The sequence below is a fragment of the Elephantulus edwardii genome, unplaced genomic scaffold, assembly GCF_000299155.1.
Source record: "Elephantulus edwardii isolate Elephantulus edwardi_28Jun2011 unplaced genomic scaffold, EleEdw1.0 scaffold00022, whole genome shotgun sequence".
In the NCBI taxonomy this organism is placed as follows: Eukaryota; Metazoa; Chordata; class Mammalia; order Macroscelidea; family Macroscelididae; genus Elephantulus; species Elephantulus edwardii.
Genome location: NW_006399772.1, coordinates 21,435,880 through 21,450,594, shown reverse-complemented (window position 1 = coordinate 21,450,594; position 14,715 = coordinate 21,435,880). Strand labels below are relative to the sequence as shown.

The following is a 14,715-nucleotide window of genomic DNA, read 5'->3' as shown; positions in this document are numbered from 1 at the left end:
GGTCAGAGCCATGAGTTATTTTGACCTTATTCTGGAAGGTAGTAGGACAATAATAATTTAAAAGTTTCTCCCACTATATGAAACAAGAACATTCCTAGGAAAACTTTAGTAAGCTGAAATGACATACAGAGTAGTTTTATATGGGGAAAATGTTTAAGCATTAACAGAAACAAAAATTAAACTACCAAATAACATAAAAAAAACCCAAAATAATATTAATATACAGTATTCAAAGACACACTGCAAAGCTATGCCAGCTTGCGTATTCCCTGGGGAAGGAGCTGGAAGCTCCACTAGTGCTTCCTGGAGTGATCGCTGCCTAGATAATGGCTTGCTGCCAAAAATACACTAAACATTAGTTTGACTTTCCACTTTATTTTAGAAATAAAAATCCTTGGATTTCTCTCAGTTAGCAAAAACAGGTACTGAAATAGATTTTTCATAAAAACAAAGTGGCATAAAATAAAGTTTTAGAAAGAAGAAAACGCATTTCTTTTATTTCCACGGAATTCTAAGAAAGTTGTGGAAGTCTTAGACAAAACTTTGATCAGTGGCTAAAAAAATGACGTATCAGGACTTGAACTGCCTCTTCTCTAAATATGGTGGTACTGTTTGTAGTTTGTTGCTTGGCTAACCCAAAAGTTGCTGCAAGTATTAAAAGGGTTCAAATCCACCAGTGGATCTGTGTGAAAAGTTGGACAATCTCTTGTTGCAATTTAGTCTTAGGAAACCTGAGGGAGGGTCTTGATGAGTTGGAACTGACTCAAACACTCTGAGTTTGAGTCACTCAATGACTCTAGGATGATCCCTAGTGGTCAAGAAGTTCAATGCTCAGCTGTTAATAGAAAGGTCAACAGTCTGAAACCACCAGCTATTCCAAGAGACAAATCCTGCGCAATTTTCATTTCAGTTTGGTTACTCTTTGAATCACTCAAGTTTAGAAAATGGGCAAAATAAGTTACATTGTAAGGTACTATTTTTAGTTTTTAAGGATAAATAAACTTTCAACCCTCGAAGATCAAACGATCTATTGTGGTAAAACATATAACTGAAAAAGTAGAATCTACATAAAATTTAATGCAATCACAATTTTTAAAAAAGAGTATTTTTAAAGTAATTTTATCCAACTTTGCATTTCATAAAGTAGTATTAACACAATACATAAGCCACACACATACAGATTCTACTGTTAGAACTGTGTCTCTTGTTTCCCTTTTAACAAAAAGACTGCAGTAGGTTACATAATTACATAATTTGAACTTATTGTGTAAATATCTATTTCAAAGGTTAGTGCCCCGAAACCACGTTCGTGTAATTTTACTTATGTTACATATAATACTTACTGGGCTGCTCCTTCCCTGAGAAGATTATCATTGTTAAGCAGTAACCGGACATCTGTAAAAACAACATTATTATTATGCCTCCTATTTCATTCTTCTATGCTTAAAGAGTAAAAGCTGTTTTTTAAAAATCAATTTATCAATGCTCCCCTCCTTCAAATGCAATCATGATCAAACACTGTTCTCATTCCCAAAGTAACCATATATACCACTATCTTTAGGAAACATCCAAACAGGTATTTGCTTAAAAATAGGAAAGGGTATGAAATCCAAATGATTTAATCCTCTTCCAAAGTAGATGCAAGTGTACTACTATAATTTATCTCTACAGAATTAAGTCCCCATGAGGTATACCCAATAGATGGTGTCTGCAGAAATATTCAGAACTATGCTACTACTATGCCAATATTACAGGCAATTTCAAGTTAATTTTCCTTGTAGAAAAAAAATGTTCAAAAAAAGAAAAAACTTGTGTGAACAGACTCTAAATGTCGGTATTTCTGTACTTCAGAAGATAATATTAAACAACAGCTGAATTTATTTAGCTTAATTAATAGCTTTGCCTTATTTGATGAGGTGATCTTATTTTGGTTGTTGATTCTTAATTTTGTCCCAATATGTATTTAATTATTAAACATTAAAATATGACACTAAAAATAAATATTGGAAAATTAAAGTACTTTAAAACATAAAAAAACCCTCCTATAATTTCACTAAACAAGTTTCTATCCTAATTTTTATATATCTCATTATATCTGTGAAAAATTGTGATAAATAATAATAAGCAATTCAAACTCTGAAATCAAACTCTTCCTCAAGTTTTTAATCTCTCCTTAGTTTATCCTAACATGTATTTAAAAAGTTTTTAAGTAAGATCACTACAGGCCATTTTCTTGGCAAATGTTTTACCTCTATCATTCATACTACCATGCTTACTGTTACAGTTTTTATAGCAACCTGGAGACTGTACTTAAACTTCTGGTCTATGGATGACTAAGGTGTCCTGATGCAGTGGTCCAAGTGCTAATTAGAAGGTGGGTAATTTAAACCCACAGCAGCCCCACTGGAGAAAGCTGGCAGTCTGCTTCCTCAAAGATTTACTGCCTTGCAAACTCTGTAGGGTAGTACTATTCTCCGTTATATGGCTGTTATTAATTGGAATCAACCTGACAGTAACGGGACTTTGGTTTTTATGGATGGCTAGTTATAAACTCTATTGGCTTCGTCTTTGGGGAGTTACACTGCTAATCCAAAACCATGCCTCTCTGGTGGGGTGTTAGCAATCTCCTTCTATGTGATTTATAGCCTTGGAAACCCAATGGAGTGAGTAAGTGATTGAGTAAGTGAATTATGAATATGCTTACCAATGACGTTTAAAGAAAGACACACTATGAAGTGACTTATAAGATATAATTTAAGTAACAAGCTGTTTTCACATGTGCTGTCATCTCCTAAGCAGGGTAAAACGACATTTCACTCTCATTTTTGGATGTTTAGATTGATCTAAGAGAATTTGCTTTAAAATGAGGACAATAATGCATTTTACAATTAAAAAAAAAACTCATTAAAATGAAGATAATTTCTTCTTTCTAAAATTATCTAAATATTTTATTAAAGATACAGGTACGATATGTGCTTGTTGTGTAACTTAAATAAAATTTACCAAAAAGAAACTAATTCCCAAGAATGAAACTACAGTCAATGTCTTATGATTATAGTTATTAAATTATAAGGATTAATTTCTTCAAATACAATTATATATTATTAAAGTACATTTTATTTCAATCATTTCAAAATCAAAATTGAAAGAAATTTCAATTATGAAATTTGCAAATAAAGTTAGCAAAAAAGACATTTCTATACACTTCTCTTGGATCAATTATTTTGGCTATCGAACTGATTCCTTTAAGAAACAAGAGTTTGGTACAGAAAGTTTTAGTGTTGGGAATTTAGCACTCACCATTAAACACCTCATTAAATTCTCCTGGAGGGGCATGAATGATGAATTTTGCTGCTATACGCACCTAAAATAGAAATGAAAAAAAATTTCTATAACACAGATCTCTACTAAATTGGTCAAAACACATAGAAAATTGTATTTCAAGGCTCTAATGAAATGAAAATGGCATAAGATCTTAAAAACAGTGACATATTTTTACTCAAGCACCTTAAATTTATTGTTTTAATCTTTTACTACTGCGTATGGGCAAAAAAGTAGAACATTTAATTTCAAATACATAAAATTCAGAGTTGCTAAAATGGATAAAAAGTAATAAAAGATAAGGTCTCAGTTTGTTGTTCACAGGGTCACGAGGATTTATAGTTGACTAAATGGAACCTGTTAACAGTATACTTTTAATCACAACATTATGTTGCTGAGCAAATTTAAATTGGTGGAATGGATAAAATCCTTCTGCCAAAACATGAACACTGTGGAATAAGCAACCACTTCCGTTTAGAAAGAAATTAATAAATGCCAATATTAACAATTTAGATTAAATGAACAAATGTCTTGAAAAGTATAAATACTAAAGATCACTTGTAGAAAAAAGTCCTGTAATATCTATTAAGTCATAGCTATTAAGGAAACTGATGTCATGTACAAAATTTTCAGCAAAGAAAACGTCAAGCACTTTAATAAAAATTTAAGAAAGAACTAATACTTTATCCTAGAAATGCAAGGCTGCTTCAATATTTAAATCAATTAGCACAATTCACAATATTAGCTAAGGAAAAATGCAGGGAGTACTTGTGGCCTACTAATTAAGGAGCTGTGCTGCCAACTCAAAGGTGAAAAGTTCAAATCTACCAGCTAGGCCTCCTTAAGCTTACCACAGGCTGTGTTCTTGCACTGACTGTATAGAAACAGGAGGCAGAGTGAAAGACCCCATATACACCTCAACCCAAGCCTTGTGCTTGGTTTGTATTGTGAATGGGGTAACATGGCATTAAGGAGGGATTTAAATGCTGACTGTCCCATTGTCAGTAAAACTCACTGGTGCAGGAGTAAAAAAAAAATTAAAAAAAAATCTACCAGCTAGCTGCTCCTTGGGAGAAGGGTGGACAGTCTCCTTTCATGCAACTTATAACCTCTGAAAACCTGCTGGAGGGTCAGCTGTGAGTCGCTTTTGACTCAAAAGCAGTGTCAGTGAGTGAATGAAGGGAAAATGCAGCAGCAGAACTGAAAGAACAATCATCAAAACTGCCATCAGCAGATGACACAATTTTGTTTGCTTAAAGCAAAGAGGACTTGCATTTATGGATGAAGACCACAGACTAACCTTCAGTATGGAATCCACCTTAACATAAAGAAAACAAATTTACAACCAGACCAGTAAACATTATGATAAATGGAAAAAAGGACTGAGGTGTTAAGGATTTTTTAGTTGGGTCCACAATCAACACCCACAGAAACAGCAATTAAGAAATCAAATGGTATATTATTGCACTGGGAAAATCTGATACGAGAGATCCTTTTTATAGTGTTAAAAAGCAAGGAAATACCTAAATTAAAAAAAAAAAAAAGGCAAGGAAGTTACATTGAAGACAACAGTGTGCCTTATCCAAGCCTCATGCTGTTGACTGTTGTTGAGTCAAGCACAACTCATAGAGACCCTAGGAACAAAAGGCCTGAAGCCTTTCTGTAACTATCGTCGTTTATCAGAGTTCATAGCGTTTCCATGGACATGTTGTTTAGGGAGTGGATGCCACTGCTGCTTCATAAGCATGCAAAAGCTGGACAAAGTACAGTAAGACTGAAGAGTTGATGCCTTTAAACGATGGTGTTCCAAGGACACTGACTAGAGCATGGACTGCCAAACAATAAACAGGTCTGCTCAGAAGAAGTATCGCCAGAAGAATGCTCCTGAGACATGAATATGGCAAGACTGTGTCTCACCAACTCTGAACATGTCTGACCAATCCCTGGAGAACAGCATCTGCTTGGAAAGTAGAAAGTCAGTGAAAAAAAGATGAACATTCTCAAAATAATTGATCCAGTGATGACAACAGCAGACTCAAGCACAGTAGAGTGGAGGGCAAAGGGTTTCATTCTGGTGAGTCAGAACCAACTTGACGAAACCTAACAACAATGAAGAAAAAGCACAAGTATCTTCTCAAAAGACACAGAAAATGACTCTGCGGACTTCTCATCCAGTCACAGTAAAAAAAAACTCAACAAACCAGAAAAAGAGACATCCTTAACCCGATAAAAGCCTACACCTAAAATCATCGTTGATATTTAGACAGAATGTTTTTTCACTCTAACTTAAGAAAAACTGTGTACTCTCATCACTCCTCATTCAACGTCACACTGAAGGTCTTAGCCAGTGGTGTAAGACAGAACAGTGTAAAATAAAACACCCTAAAATATTCTGTTTGTAGAAAATGGTCTATAATGAAATCCTAATGAATCTTAAAAAAAGTAACTAATAAGCATCTATAAGATTACAGGATCCAATACATAAATAACTTATTGCTATATATTAACATGAACAATTAGAAATGGAAATTACAATATTGTAATGTGTGTCAGCACACATATACAGAAGACATAAATGACTTATCTATAAATCTAACAAATATACACCAGTCTAAAATGCTGGAAAAGGTGGATTAGTGGTAAGGATTTGTGCTGCCAACCCAAAGACACAAGTTTAAACACACCATCTGTTCCACAGGAGAAAAACAGGCAAACTCCTCCTGTGTAATTTATGGCCTCAGAAAAACCCTCGGGAGGGTCAGCTATGAGTCGGTTCCAACTCAACAGTACAGAACATAACATAACCCAGCTGAAAAGGATAAGACACTGATGAACAAATGAAATCAAGTAACTAAAATAAATGTAGAATATGCTATTTTTTAAAATAATTTTAATGAACATTTACAGAGATTTTGGATTTCCATTCATTCATTGCTGTACTTCTCTCCCCGGCCCCCCCCGCCCTCCCCACCCCCAGTTCGCTCCTTGCTTTGAAAAGTAAAAGAAACACTCTCTCCTTGGTACATAATCACCCCACACCCCTCCCACTGCCCCAAATACATTCCACTATGCAACCTTAATTGTGAACTATTGTGATAGCCATAATACCCTATTATATATCGCTTTTAAATTATTCTCTCCCTCATCTGTTTCAGTGCAGTATACACAATTTATCCAGTTTTTCTAGGTCTTACCCCAACCCTGATATCAGTCCCATTTTACAGCAGTGGCACTATGCAATATTTGTCCTTTTGCGACTGAGATATTTCACTCAGCATAATGTCCTCCAGGCTTACCCATTTTTAATAATACTGCATGAGTTCCTTGTTTTTCAATGCAGCATAATATTCCATTGTGTGAATATGCCACAGCTTCTCTATCCATTTGTTTGTTGATGGGCACCTGGGTTGTTTCCAACTCCTTGCTATTGTGAACAAAGCCATAATAAACATGGGTGTGCATATATCTGCTTGGATGTCAATTATGGTCTCTTTAGGATACATTCCCAGTAGTGGAATTGTTGGGTCAAATGGTATCTCTATTTGCAAATTTTTGAGAAAGCGCCATACCGCCTTCCACAGTGGTTGCACCATTTTACACTCTCACCAACAGTGAATAAGGGTTCCAGTTTCTCCACAACCTCGCCAGCATTTGTTGCTTGCTGTTCTGTTAAATTTTGCTATTCTGACTGGGGTGAGATGATATCTCATACTTGATTAGAATATGCTATGTTCATGTGTTGGAAAGTTTCAGTTTTTCTCCAGTTTTACAGACTAGACACAATTCTGATAAAAATTCAAATAGGTCTTCTATGTACACATAAACAAGCTGGTGTCTAAAATTTAAACTGAAAGGCAAAGAATATAGAATAGCCAGAGTTCTCATGACCTCATCCTTAGGACTTTCAATGCTAAGCAAAGGTTTAGCCTCTCTGACAGCTCTAATTTACCAGTGGCTCCCAGGGAAAGACGGGCACTCTCCTCTGTGCAATCTATAGCACTGGAAGCCCACAGCAGTGTCAGCTATGAGTCAGTTCTGACTTAATCACAATGAGTTGAATTGTTGGGATTTAAGACCAAAATGGGAAGGCTCACACTACCAAATTTTAATATTTAAAATAAAGTTACAGCAGGGAGAAAAGTGCAACAATGAATGAACAGAAATCCAAAATCTCTGTAAATGTTCATTAAAATTTAAAAAAAACCAAACCAAACCAAACCAAACCAAAAAAATAAAGTTATAGTCACAACTCTGTAGAATTGAAGAAGGAATAGATAAGTAACAGAATTGCATTTTAAAATGGACATATATTTAGAAATAAAATATTAAATAAATGTTAAAGGCACATAGAGAAAATCTTTGTGGTTTCAACTCAAAACCTCAGAAGTATGTCATCAATTCTAACTCAGCATGATCCTTCCACGGGTTTCCATGGCTGTAAATCGCAACAGGAGGAGACGGTTGATCTTTCTCCTAAGAAGCCACTGGTAGATTTGAACTGCCAGAGCAAGCAGCCTCTAGATTAGCAGTGCAATGTGCTGTAGGCTGTGCCACCAGTACTCCCTCTTGTGATACCAAAACAATGGAAAAAACCAGATACATAAGGAGACTTTTTCTCTTAAAAAAAACAGTTACTTTTTTCATTCCTTTTTCACAATGGATGACTTCTACTGCTCTACTTGTAATTTTGTTCATTATTATCCCCCCAGCCCATCAAATCAGCTATTGAGTCCCCTTAGTAAATTCTTATTTCAGTTATTACACTCTGCATATGTGGAATTCTCATTTGTCTGTTTTTATACAATGGTATTTATTTGATGTTCTCACATTCTTAAGTTCTCTAAACAGTTTGCTTCAGTTCTTAGGATATTTATACATTAGCTACTCTCAAGATGTTATTATTTAACAATGAAAGAATTTTTCTGGGCAGGGAGAAAAGTGCAACAATGAATGAATGGAAATCCAAAATCTCTGTAAATTTTCATTAAAATTAATAATAATAATAGTACAGTAGTTTAAAAAAAAAGATATTATCTGTTAAGTCCACCACCTGGGCTCCTGAAGGAAGTCCTATACATTGTGATCAGCTTCCCCACTTCCCATGGCCTGTATGTGTCACACTTCCCTGATTATCTTGCATGTACTATAATTTGTTTGTCAGGAACTAGACATTTTAATGATTATAACAATAACAAAGTATAATCCCCTCTCATTTGTGGTGGTGGTTGCTGCCACTCTTTTGTATGGTCGGTAACCTGATGAACTGATTCTATTTACTTTCTATTAAATTAGAAAACTGATTTCTATTTAATTTCTATTCTATTTAGAGTGCTGCAAAGGGTCTGTTCATCTCTTAAGTTCCTGCTTTCTCCCCACCCCATTTCTTCATTTAATTTTTAAACCTAGCATCCTAGGAACTCTGCCTTACATCATTTAATAACTAAAACAACTCATTGCTGACCCTCCAGTGAGTCTTCAGGTGCAAATCACACAGTGGGAAATGTCCATCTGTCCCCAGCAGTGGCTGGTGATTTGAACCACCAGAAGAGGTGCCACCTTTGGGTTAGTGCAACTCTTTACAAACTCCCTGACTAGTCATGGGCGGGCCTTACAGACTTAGAGCCAGAAAGGCTTATATTCTCTGCCAATGGGTCTTTGTGCAGCTTAAGAAAGACTACTTTCAAAATTAAAGACTATTTCAAGTCAGTCCAGATTGTACTTCATGTGTTTGCAAATTTTTACATTCCATCAGGGATAAATAATGTATGTGTACAGCCCTCCAGACTGGTGTGCACGGTGTCTCTATGAGGTGAAACCAATATGAAGGTACCTTACAACAACAGCCTTCCGGATCACCTGGAATAGTTGCGATCATGGCAAGGCCCATTCTGGTTCTGGAATAGTCTCATTCCACTGCTCGTCCCAATCAGTATCACACAACTGAAAAGAGCTATGACACTCATCTTCCCTAACTGTCTGCCACTGAGATTGATGATGCTTTTGCCAACAGGCAAGTAAGGGATTTTTCACCATTGCTCGACAGAAAGTCTATTCAAGCAAGGAAGTAGAGCTGTCTTTACAACAGAATGCCAAAGCACACTGTAGGACTGGTGGTGGTGAAAGTGCCTTGGGCTAAAAAACCACTGATGCTCACTATTCTTTCTAAGAATAACATTTTTCTTGAATAAATGCTTTTTAATTTGTTGTATGCCTTTGATTAATTTCGAGATTGTTTTTCACAATTTTATCCAGTTTTACTCATTCATTCCAGAAGTCCTACCCTTTGATGACCTTTTAGATACATATCTAACAATATCTATATGCGTTTTCTCAGTATTTTTCTAGTCTTTCATTCGTAAATATCTTTGTTCTTTAATAATCCTTTGATTCTTTTCTTATACTCAATTTTACAGAACTCTCATTAGAAAGGAAAATATATTCTAATTTACTGATATGAAAGCACACACATACAAAATTATGTTTAAGATAGAGAATTTCTTAAATTATATTGGTTATAGCAGTATCATTTCTTTAGTAATCTTCTGCACCGATACCTCTTAGTAGCAAAATGTTGATGGTATGGTAAGAAGCATCACATAAACTCATGGTATATTTAAACTTCTTTGAATTAAATTTAAAGAGAACAGAATAAAATTTCATACTCAAGGACTGAAAAGGGCAAATTGCAAAGTTCTACTTAAGGATGTTAGTTCATGATAATAACTATCTAAAACTTATTAAGGTAGGTAGATCATTATGGTATTTTTGTCATCTACTAATTATAAGACATTAAGGTATAATTTACCTGTGTCTCAGATTCCTAATCTGTACAATATGATAAAGATACTCCTACCTAAGTTTCTTGAGAAGACTAAAAATAATTTCCTTTTTATAATAAAAATTACTGATGCCATCCCAAGTACTTGTTAAGAAACAGTCTTCCTATAGGGTACTCCCAGTCTCTTAAAGGATCCCAGAAGCAGGAATAATGGTGAGTATAAGCACTTATTCCTACATAACATTCTCTAAATATAAACCAGCTTATTATAGACTCCAAAGATGAGGCTCTAAAACATAAGTAAAAGGACATAGTATACATACTAACGGATAAATATGAATGAAGAATAGAAATTTCTTAAAGGTAAATAGGACACGCAAGAATGTCAACAAGAAAAAAAAAGGCCAAAACAACACTATCACCAATCTGGCCAGCAATTCTGTGAAGAAATGTCTATGTGCATAATGACTTTTAAATTTCACCTGCTAAATTTTGTCAGTGACTTACCTATAAAGAGTTCATGCTAGGCCACCAGAACTCCCATTATAGCTGTTATGTATAAAGAAAGCCACTTTGGTGACACAGTGCACCACATGTCAGCCTGCTAACCAAACAGTCAGCAATTTAAATCCATCACAATCTCTGGGGGAGAAAAAAGCAGTCTCCTCCTATAGACAAACCTTGGAAACACAATGCAAAGTCCCGACAAGCTGGAACTGACTCAATGTCATCTATATCCATTGTTTCTATTACAGCCACACAAATCTCTTTCAAGACTAAGATTTATTTTTTTATAATTGTAATTTATTAAGAAATTTCAATCAAAATGGTTCAAAAGTATCTCAGACTAGTCTCATTCAAACCAAACTCAAACTAATGGCCATGGAGTTAAGACTAGTTCATAGCTAGCTGGCAGGGGGTTTCTGAGGCTGTAATTAATTTTCTCTCAGACTCACTGGCTGATTTGAACCAGCACACATGCTCAGTGTCTGGGTTAGCAGCACAACTTCCTATGAAATCCTTCCATTCTCTTCCCGTCTCTCACGGTCAATCATGATCAGAGTCTAGCTCTCAATTCCAATTTCTTTTGTCTCTGATAACCATCCTATTTGGATGTAACCAGTTTGTTTTTGGATTGCTGGAATGGTTGGTTGTCTTGCCTTCACTTTCATCTTTCTCCAAAATCTATTCTGTACTCTGCCATTAGATTAATATTTGTTAATATAAATTCTAATCACATTTCTTCCCTGCTTAAAAATCGTTCAATAATTCCCCACTACCAAGAAAATAAAGTCCTTAGTCTTTAACATGGTCTACAACACTCTTCCACATGGACTGTAAAATGTGACTGTTAAGGGCATAGACTTAAAAACCATTTCACCTGTTCTTTACCTGTGTATCTTAAGCAAACTAAACAGTTTCCTCACTTACAGTAGACAATACAATTTTAAAAGTACGGCACAGAGCAAGCATTCGATAAATGCAATTACCTTTCTGCTTTTTCTATTTTCTAGCTCTTACAATCTACCCACTTTTTCTTATCCCACACACATACAGTACTATATTCAGTCTCCCAAACTGAGAACTCGTCTTCATATTGCCATACTTAGTAAATATATATGATATAGTCATCTTTTATCTAGGGAGTTCTGGTGCTGTGGAATTGTACAGAGAAGTATTTTATCAGAATAATGTGCAAATTATCAGAAGGCCATAACGAAAACTCTAAGATCAAATGATACCCAAAAAAAGATACAATTAAAAACATCTTGATATATTACTTTTCAAAGGAATCATCACCTAATACTTTTGATAGAGGCTTGTGCTATTGATTGATATAGTAAATGGAGCAATGGGGTAGATAAGTCAGAGTCAGTGAGACTGGCTCAGGACAGGGCAGACTTCAGAGCTGTTGTACATAGGGTCGTTGTGAGTCACAGGCAACTCGATGGCACATAACAACAGTGCTACGGAGATGTGTGCTACAAGGTCTAAAATGAAGGTTCAATATTATGTGTGCTTTGACATCTGGAGAAAACGGAGAGGGCCTCAAAGGACCTAACCACAAGTTCCCTCCCAAGTGAGTTTCCACTTGGATGAGGTTCCCTAGGCAAATATCCCTCCTTATCATTGGGGACCAGGCACAGTTCCTGCTTATCCTTGAGTAGTAGGCTTAGTTTCTTACCAGCCCATGGAATTACTCAAACAAGTCAATCATACCCTCCCACGGGAACCAGGGGTGTATCAGTTTCCTAGGGCTGCTGAGACAAAGTACGTACCAAAAAAGGATGGATTAAAAAACCAAAAATGTATTTTGTCAGAATTCTGGAGGTTAGCAGTCTGAATTCAGGGTGTCAGCAGGGCCAAATTCTCTCTGAAGGTTCTAAAGAAAGGGCTTTGTCTCCCTCAGCTTCTGAGAGTTTCAGATGTTCCTTGGCATGCAGCAGCACAGCCCCCATCTCTGCTCAACCACGGGAGAGAGATGTGCAGTCTGTTCCAGTGAAGATCTTCGGTCTTGGAAACTCTACGAGGTAGTCCTGCCATTGTCGGGAGGTGCCACTGCCCTGATCCCAGCTCACAGCAGGCCAAGCCATGCACCATCTCCACAATGCTTCAACAGCTGTGCTCTGCACTAAGGGTCGCTATGACTAGGAACTGACTCCAGGGCACTGGGGTTTGGGTTGAGTAAGATTAAAGATTTTAAAACTTCCAGAGTTGTTGTTATGTGCCATTGAGTCACCTGTGACTCACAGTGACCTTATCTATGCACAGTAGCTCTGAATCCTGCCGTATATGGAACCAATCTCATTGTCGCCAACAGACTGTTTCTCCAGTCACTGAGTCAAATCATCTCATCTTTTGTCTTCCTCTCCTGTGCTGTCCTCCACCCTTCCAAGCATGCTGTCCTTTTCCTGGCCATGTGCCAAAAGTATGAGAGACAGAGCTTCAGAATCCCTGCCTTCAAGGAACAGCTTGGTTTCACCCTCTCCAGGACTGTTCATACTGTTCATATAAGTTCAACACTCTTCAGCATCACAACTCAAAGGCATTGATTCTTCTTCTATCATCCTTAGTCACTATCCAGCTCTCTGACACATAGCAAGTAACTGCACGGTCTGGATCAGGCACATCTTAGTCTCCAGACTGACATTGTTGCTCTTCAATACTCTAGAAAGATCCCTGAAAGCAGACTTTGCAGACTCATTACAACTCCACAAAAATTTCAGAAATTATCAAACAACTAGGAAAGACATGGTAGATGTGATCAGAGGAGTAAAAGATTAGTATCTGGCCAGTTCCAATCGAACAACAGTCACCCTAAGGGAGAAAGATGGGCAGTCTCTTCCCATAAACATTTACAGCCTCAGATACATGACAGAAGTCTGCTGACTCAGAACTGACTCATCAGCAGTGGGTATGCCACTTTTACTTCTATTTCTCAGTCTGTAGAGAACTACTTACATGCCAGCACAGAAATGGGAAGATAAAACTGGTTTATTAAATAGTGAGAGTGGTCTTTAATGGAGCAAATGCAAAGACTTCAAATTGGAATGGACTTCCTTAAAATTGAACATTTCTGTCACCCTGATAGCTTCTGACTTTCTCTGCATCAGTTACAAAGACCCAAAGAGAGTGAACAGGCTTCAGTTGTGAATGGATGAAACAGGGAAAGCAAAGATATTCATCTTTCAATTATCAGATGAAGCTGAGTCCAAGATTCTTGGAAAGAATTCTCTAAAGGAAAGAATGCTATCTTCTCTCCACGAAGTGAAAACACAGCACATTTCAGCAAATTCCTGCTTTTCATCAAGTAAATGAAAGACACTTTCTCTTTTTCAAATGTCAGTAGAATCAGAGGTGTATGGATTGCAGATAATGAGGAAAAACTTCAAGTAAATGCCACATATTTTTCCTGATGTGTTGTTAGAAAATAGGGAATATAAATTCTCCCAGGAGCCTCTGCTCTTCCTTTTCCTGTTAGCGGCTTCAGGTAATCTCCCAACATGGTTCACTACTCGCTTGACCCGGAAAACCCCACAAAATCATGCAAATCAAGAGGCTCAAATCTCCTGGTCGATTTTAAGAACACCCGAGAAACTGCCCAGGTCATCAAGGACATGCATATCCGGAAAGCCACCAAGTATCTGAAAGATGTCACTTTGCAAAAGCAGTGTGTGCCCTTGCGACGATACAATGGTGGAGTTGGTCTTGGTTTGAGATGGAGACTTATTGTCGCCCAGAGTCCTTTCCACAGGAAGTCCACCAAGGGCTCCTCCTTGGCCGGCCTCTGTCAGGAGCCTGGGCAGCCTGGTCCCCCCCATCAGTCAGGAATGTGGGCGGCCTGGTCCTCCCATCAGGTCAAGAGGATGGCTAGCCTGGTCAGCAAGCACACTGGCCCCAAGGACGGTCAGCAGTCAGACTTGTCACAAGTTCACCTGTAAAAAATCAGGAGTGGCGTGGATGGTGGCATTGGGACTTGGTCTGATTGTGCATCCAAGATCTGGGATACAGAGGGGTGGCCCAGGCTGGGGTTCTCTGACCTCATGCCTCACTGAGCTGGGCTCCCTCCCTCCGTGACAGCGGGGAACAGTCAGACTCCGCGGTGGGGCCTTCTG

General features: G+C 37.2%; 1 protein-coding gene across 1 annotated transcript in view; it reads right to left on the bottom strand.

The window, feature by feature from the left end:
• CAPZA2 (capping protein (actin filament) muscle Z-line, alpha 2) overlaps positions 1-14,715 on the bottom strand; it is a 54,945-nt gene that overhangs the window by 26,094 nt on the left and 14,136 nt on the right. Inside the window, exons 2-3 of the mRNA XM_006882664.1 lie at positions 3,301-3,364; positions 1,344-1,395 (exon numbers count right to left, since the gene is read on the bottom strand). Of these exons, the coding sequence (XP_006882726.1) occupies positions 1,344-1,395; positions 3,301-3,364 (116 nt within the window). The remainder of the gene's footprint in view (positions 1-1,343; positions 1,396-3,300; positions 3,365-14,715) is intronic.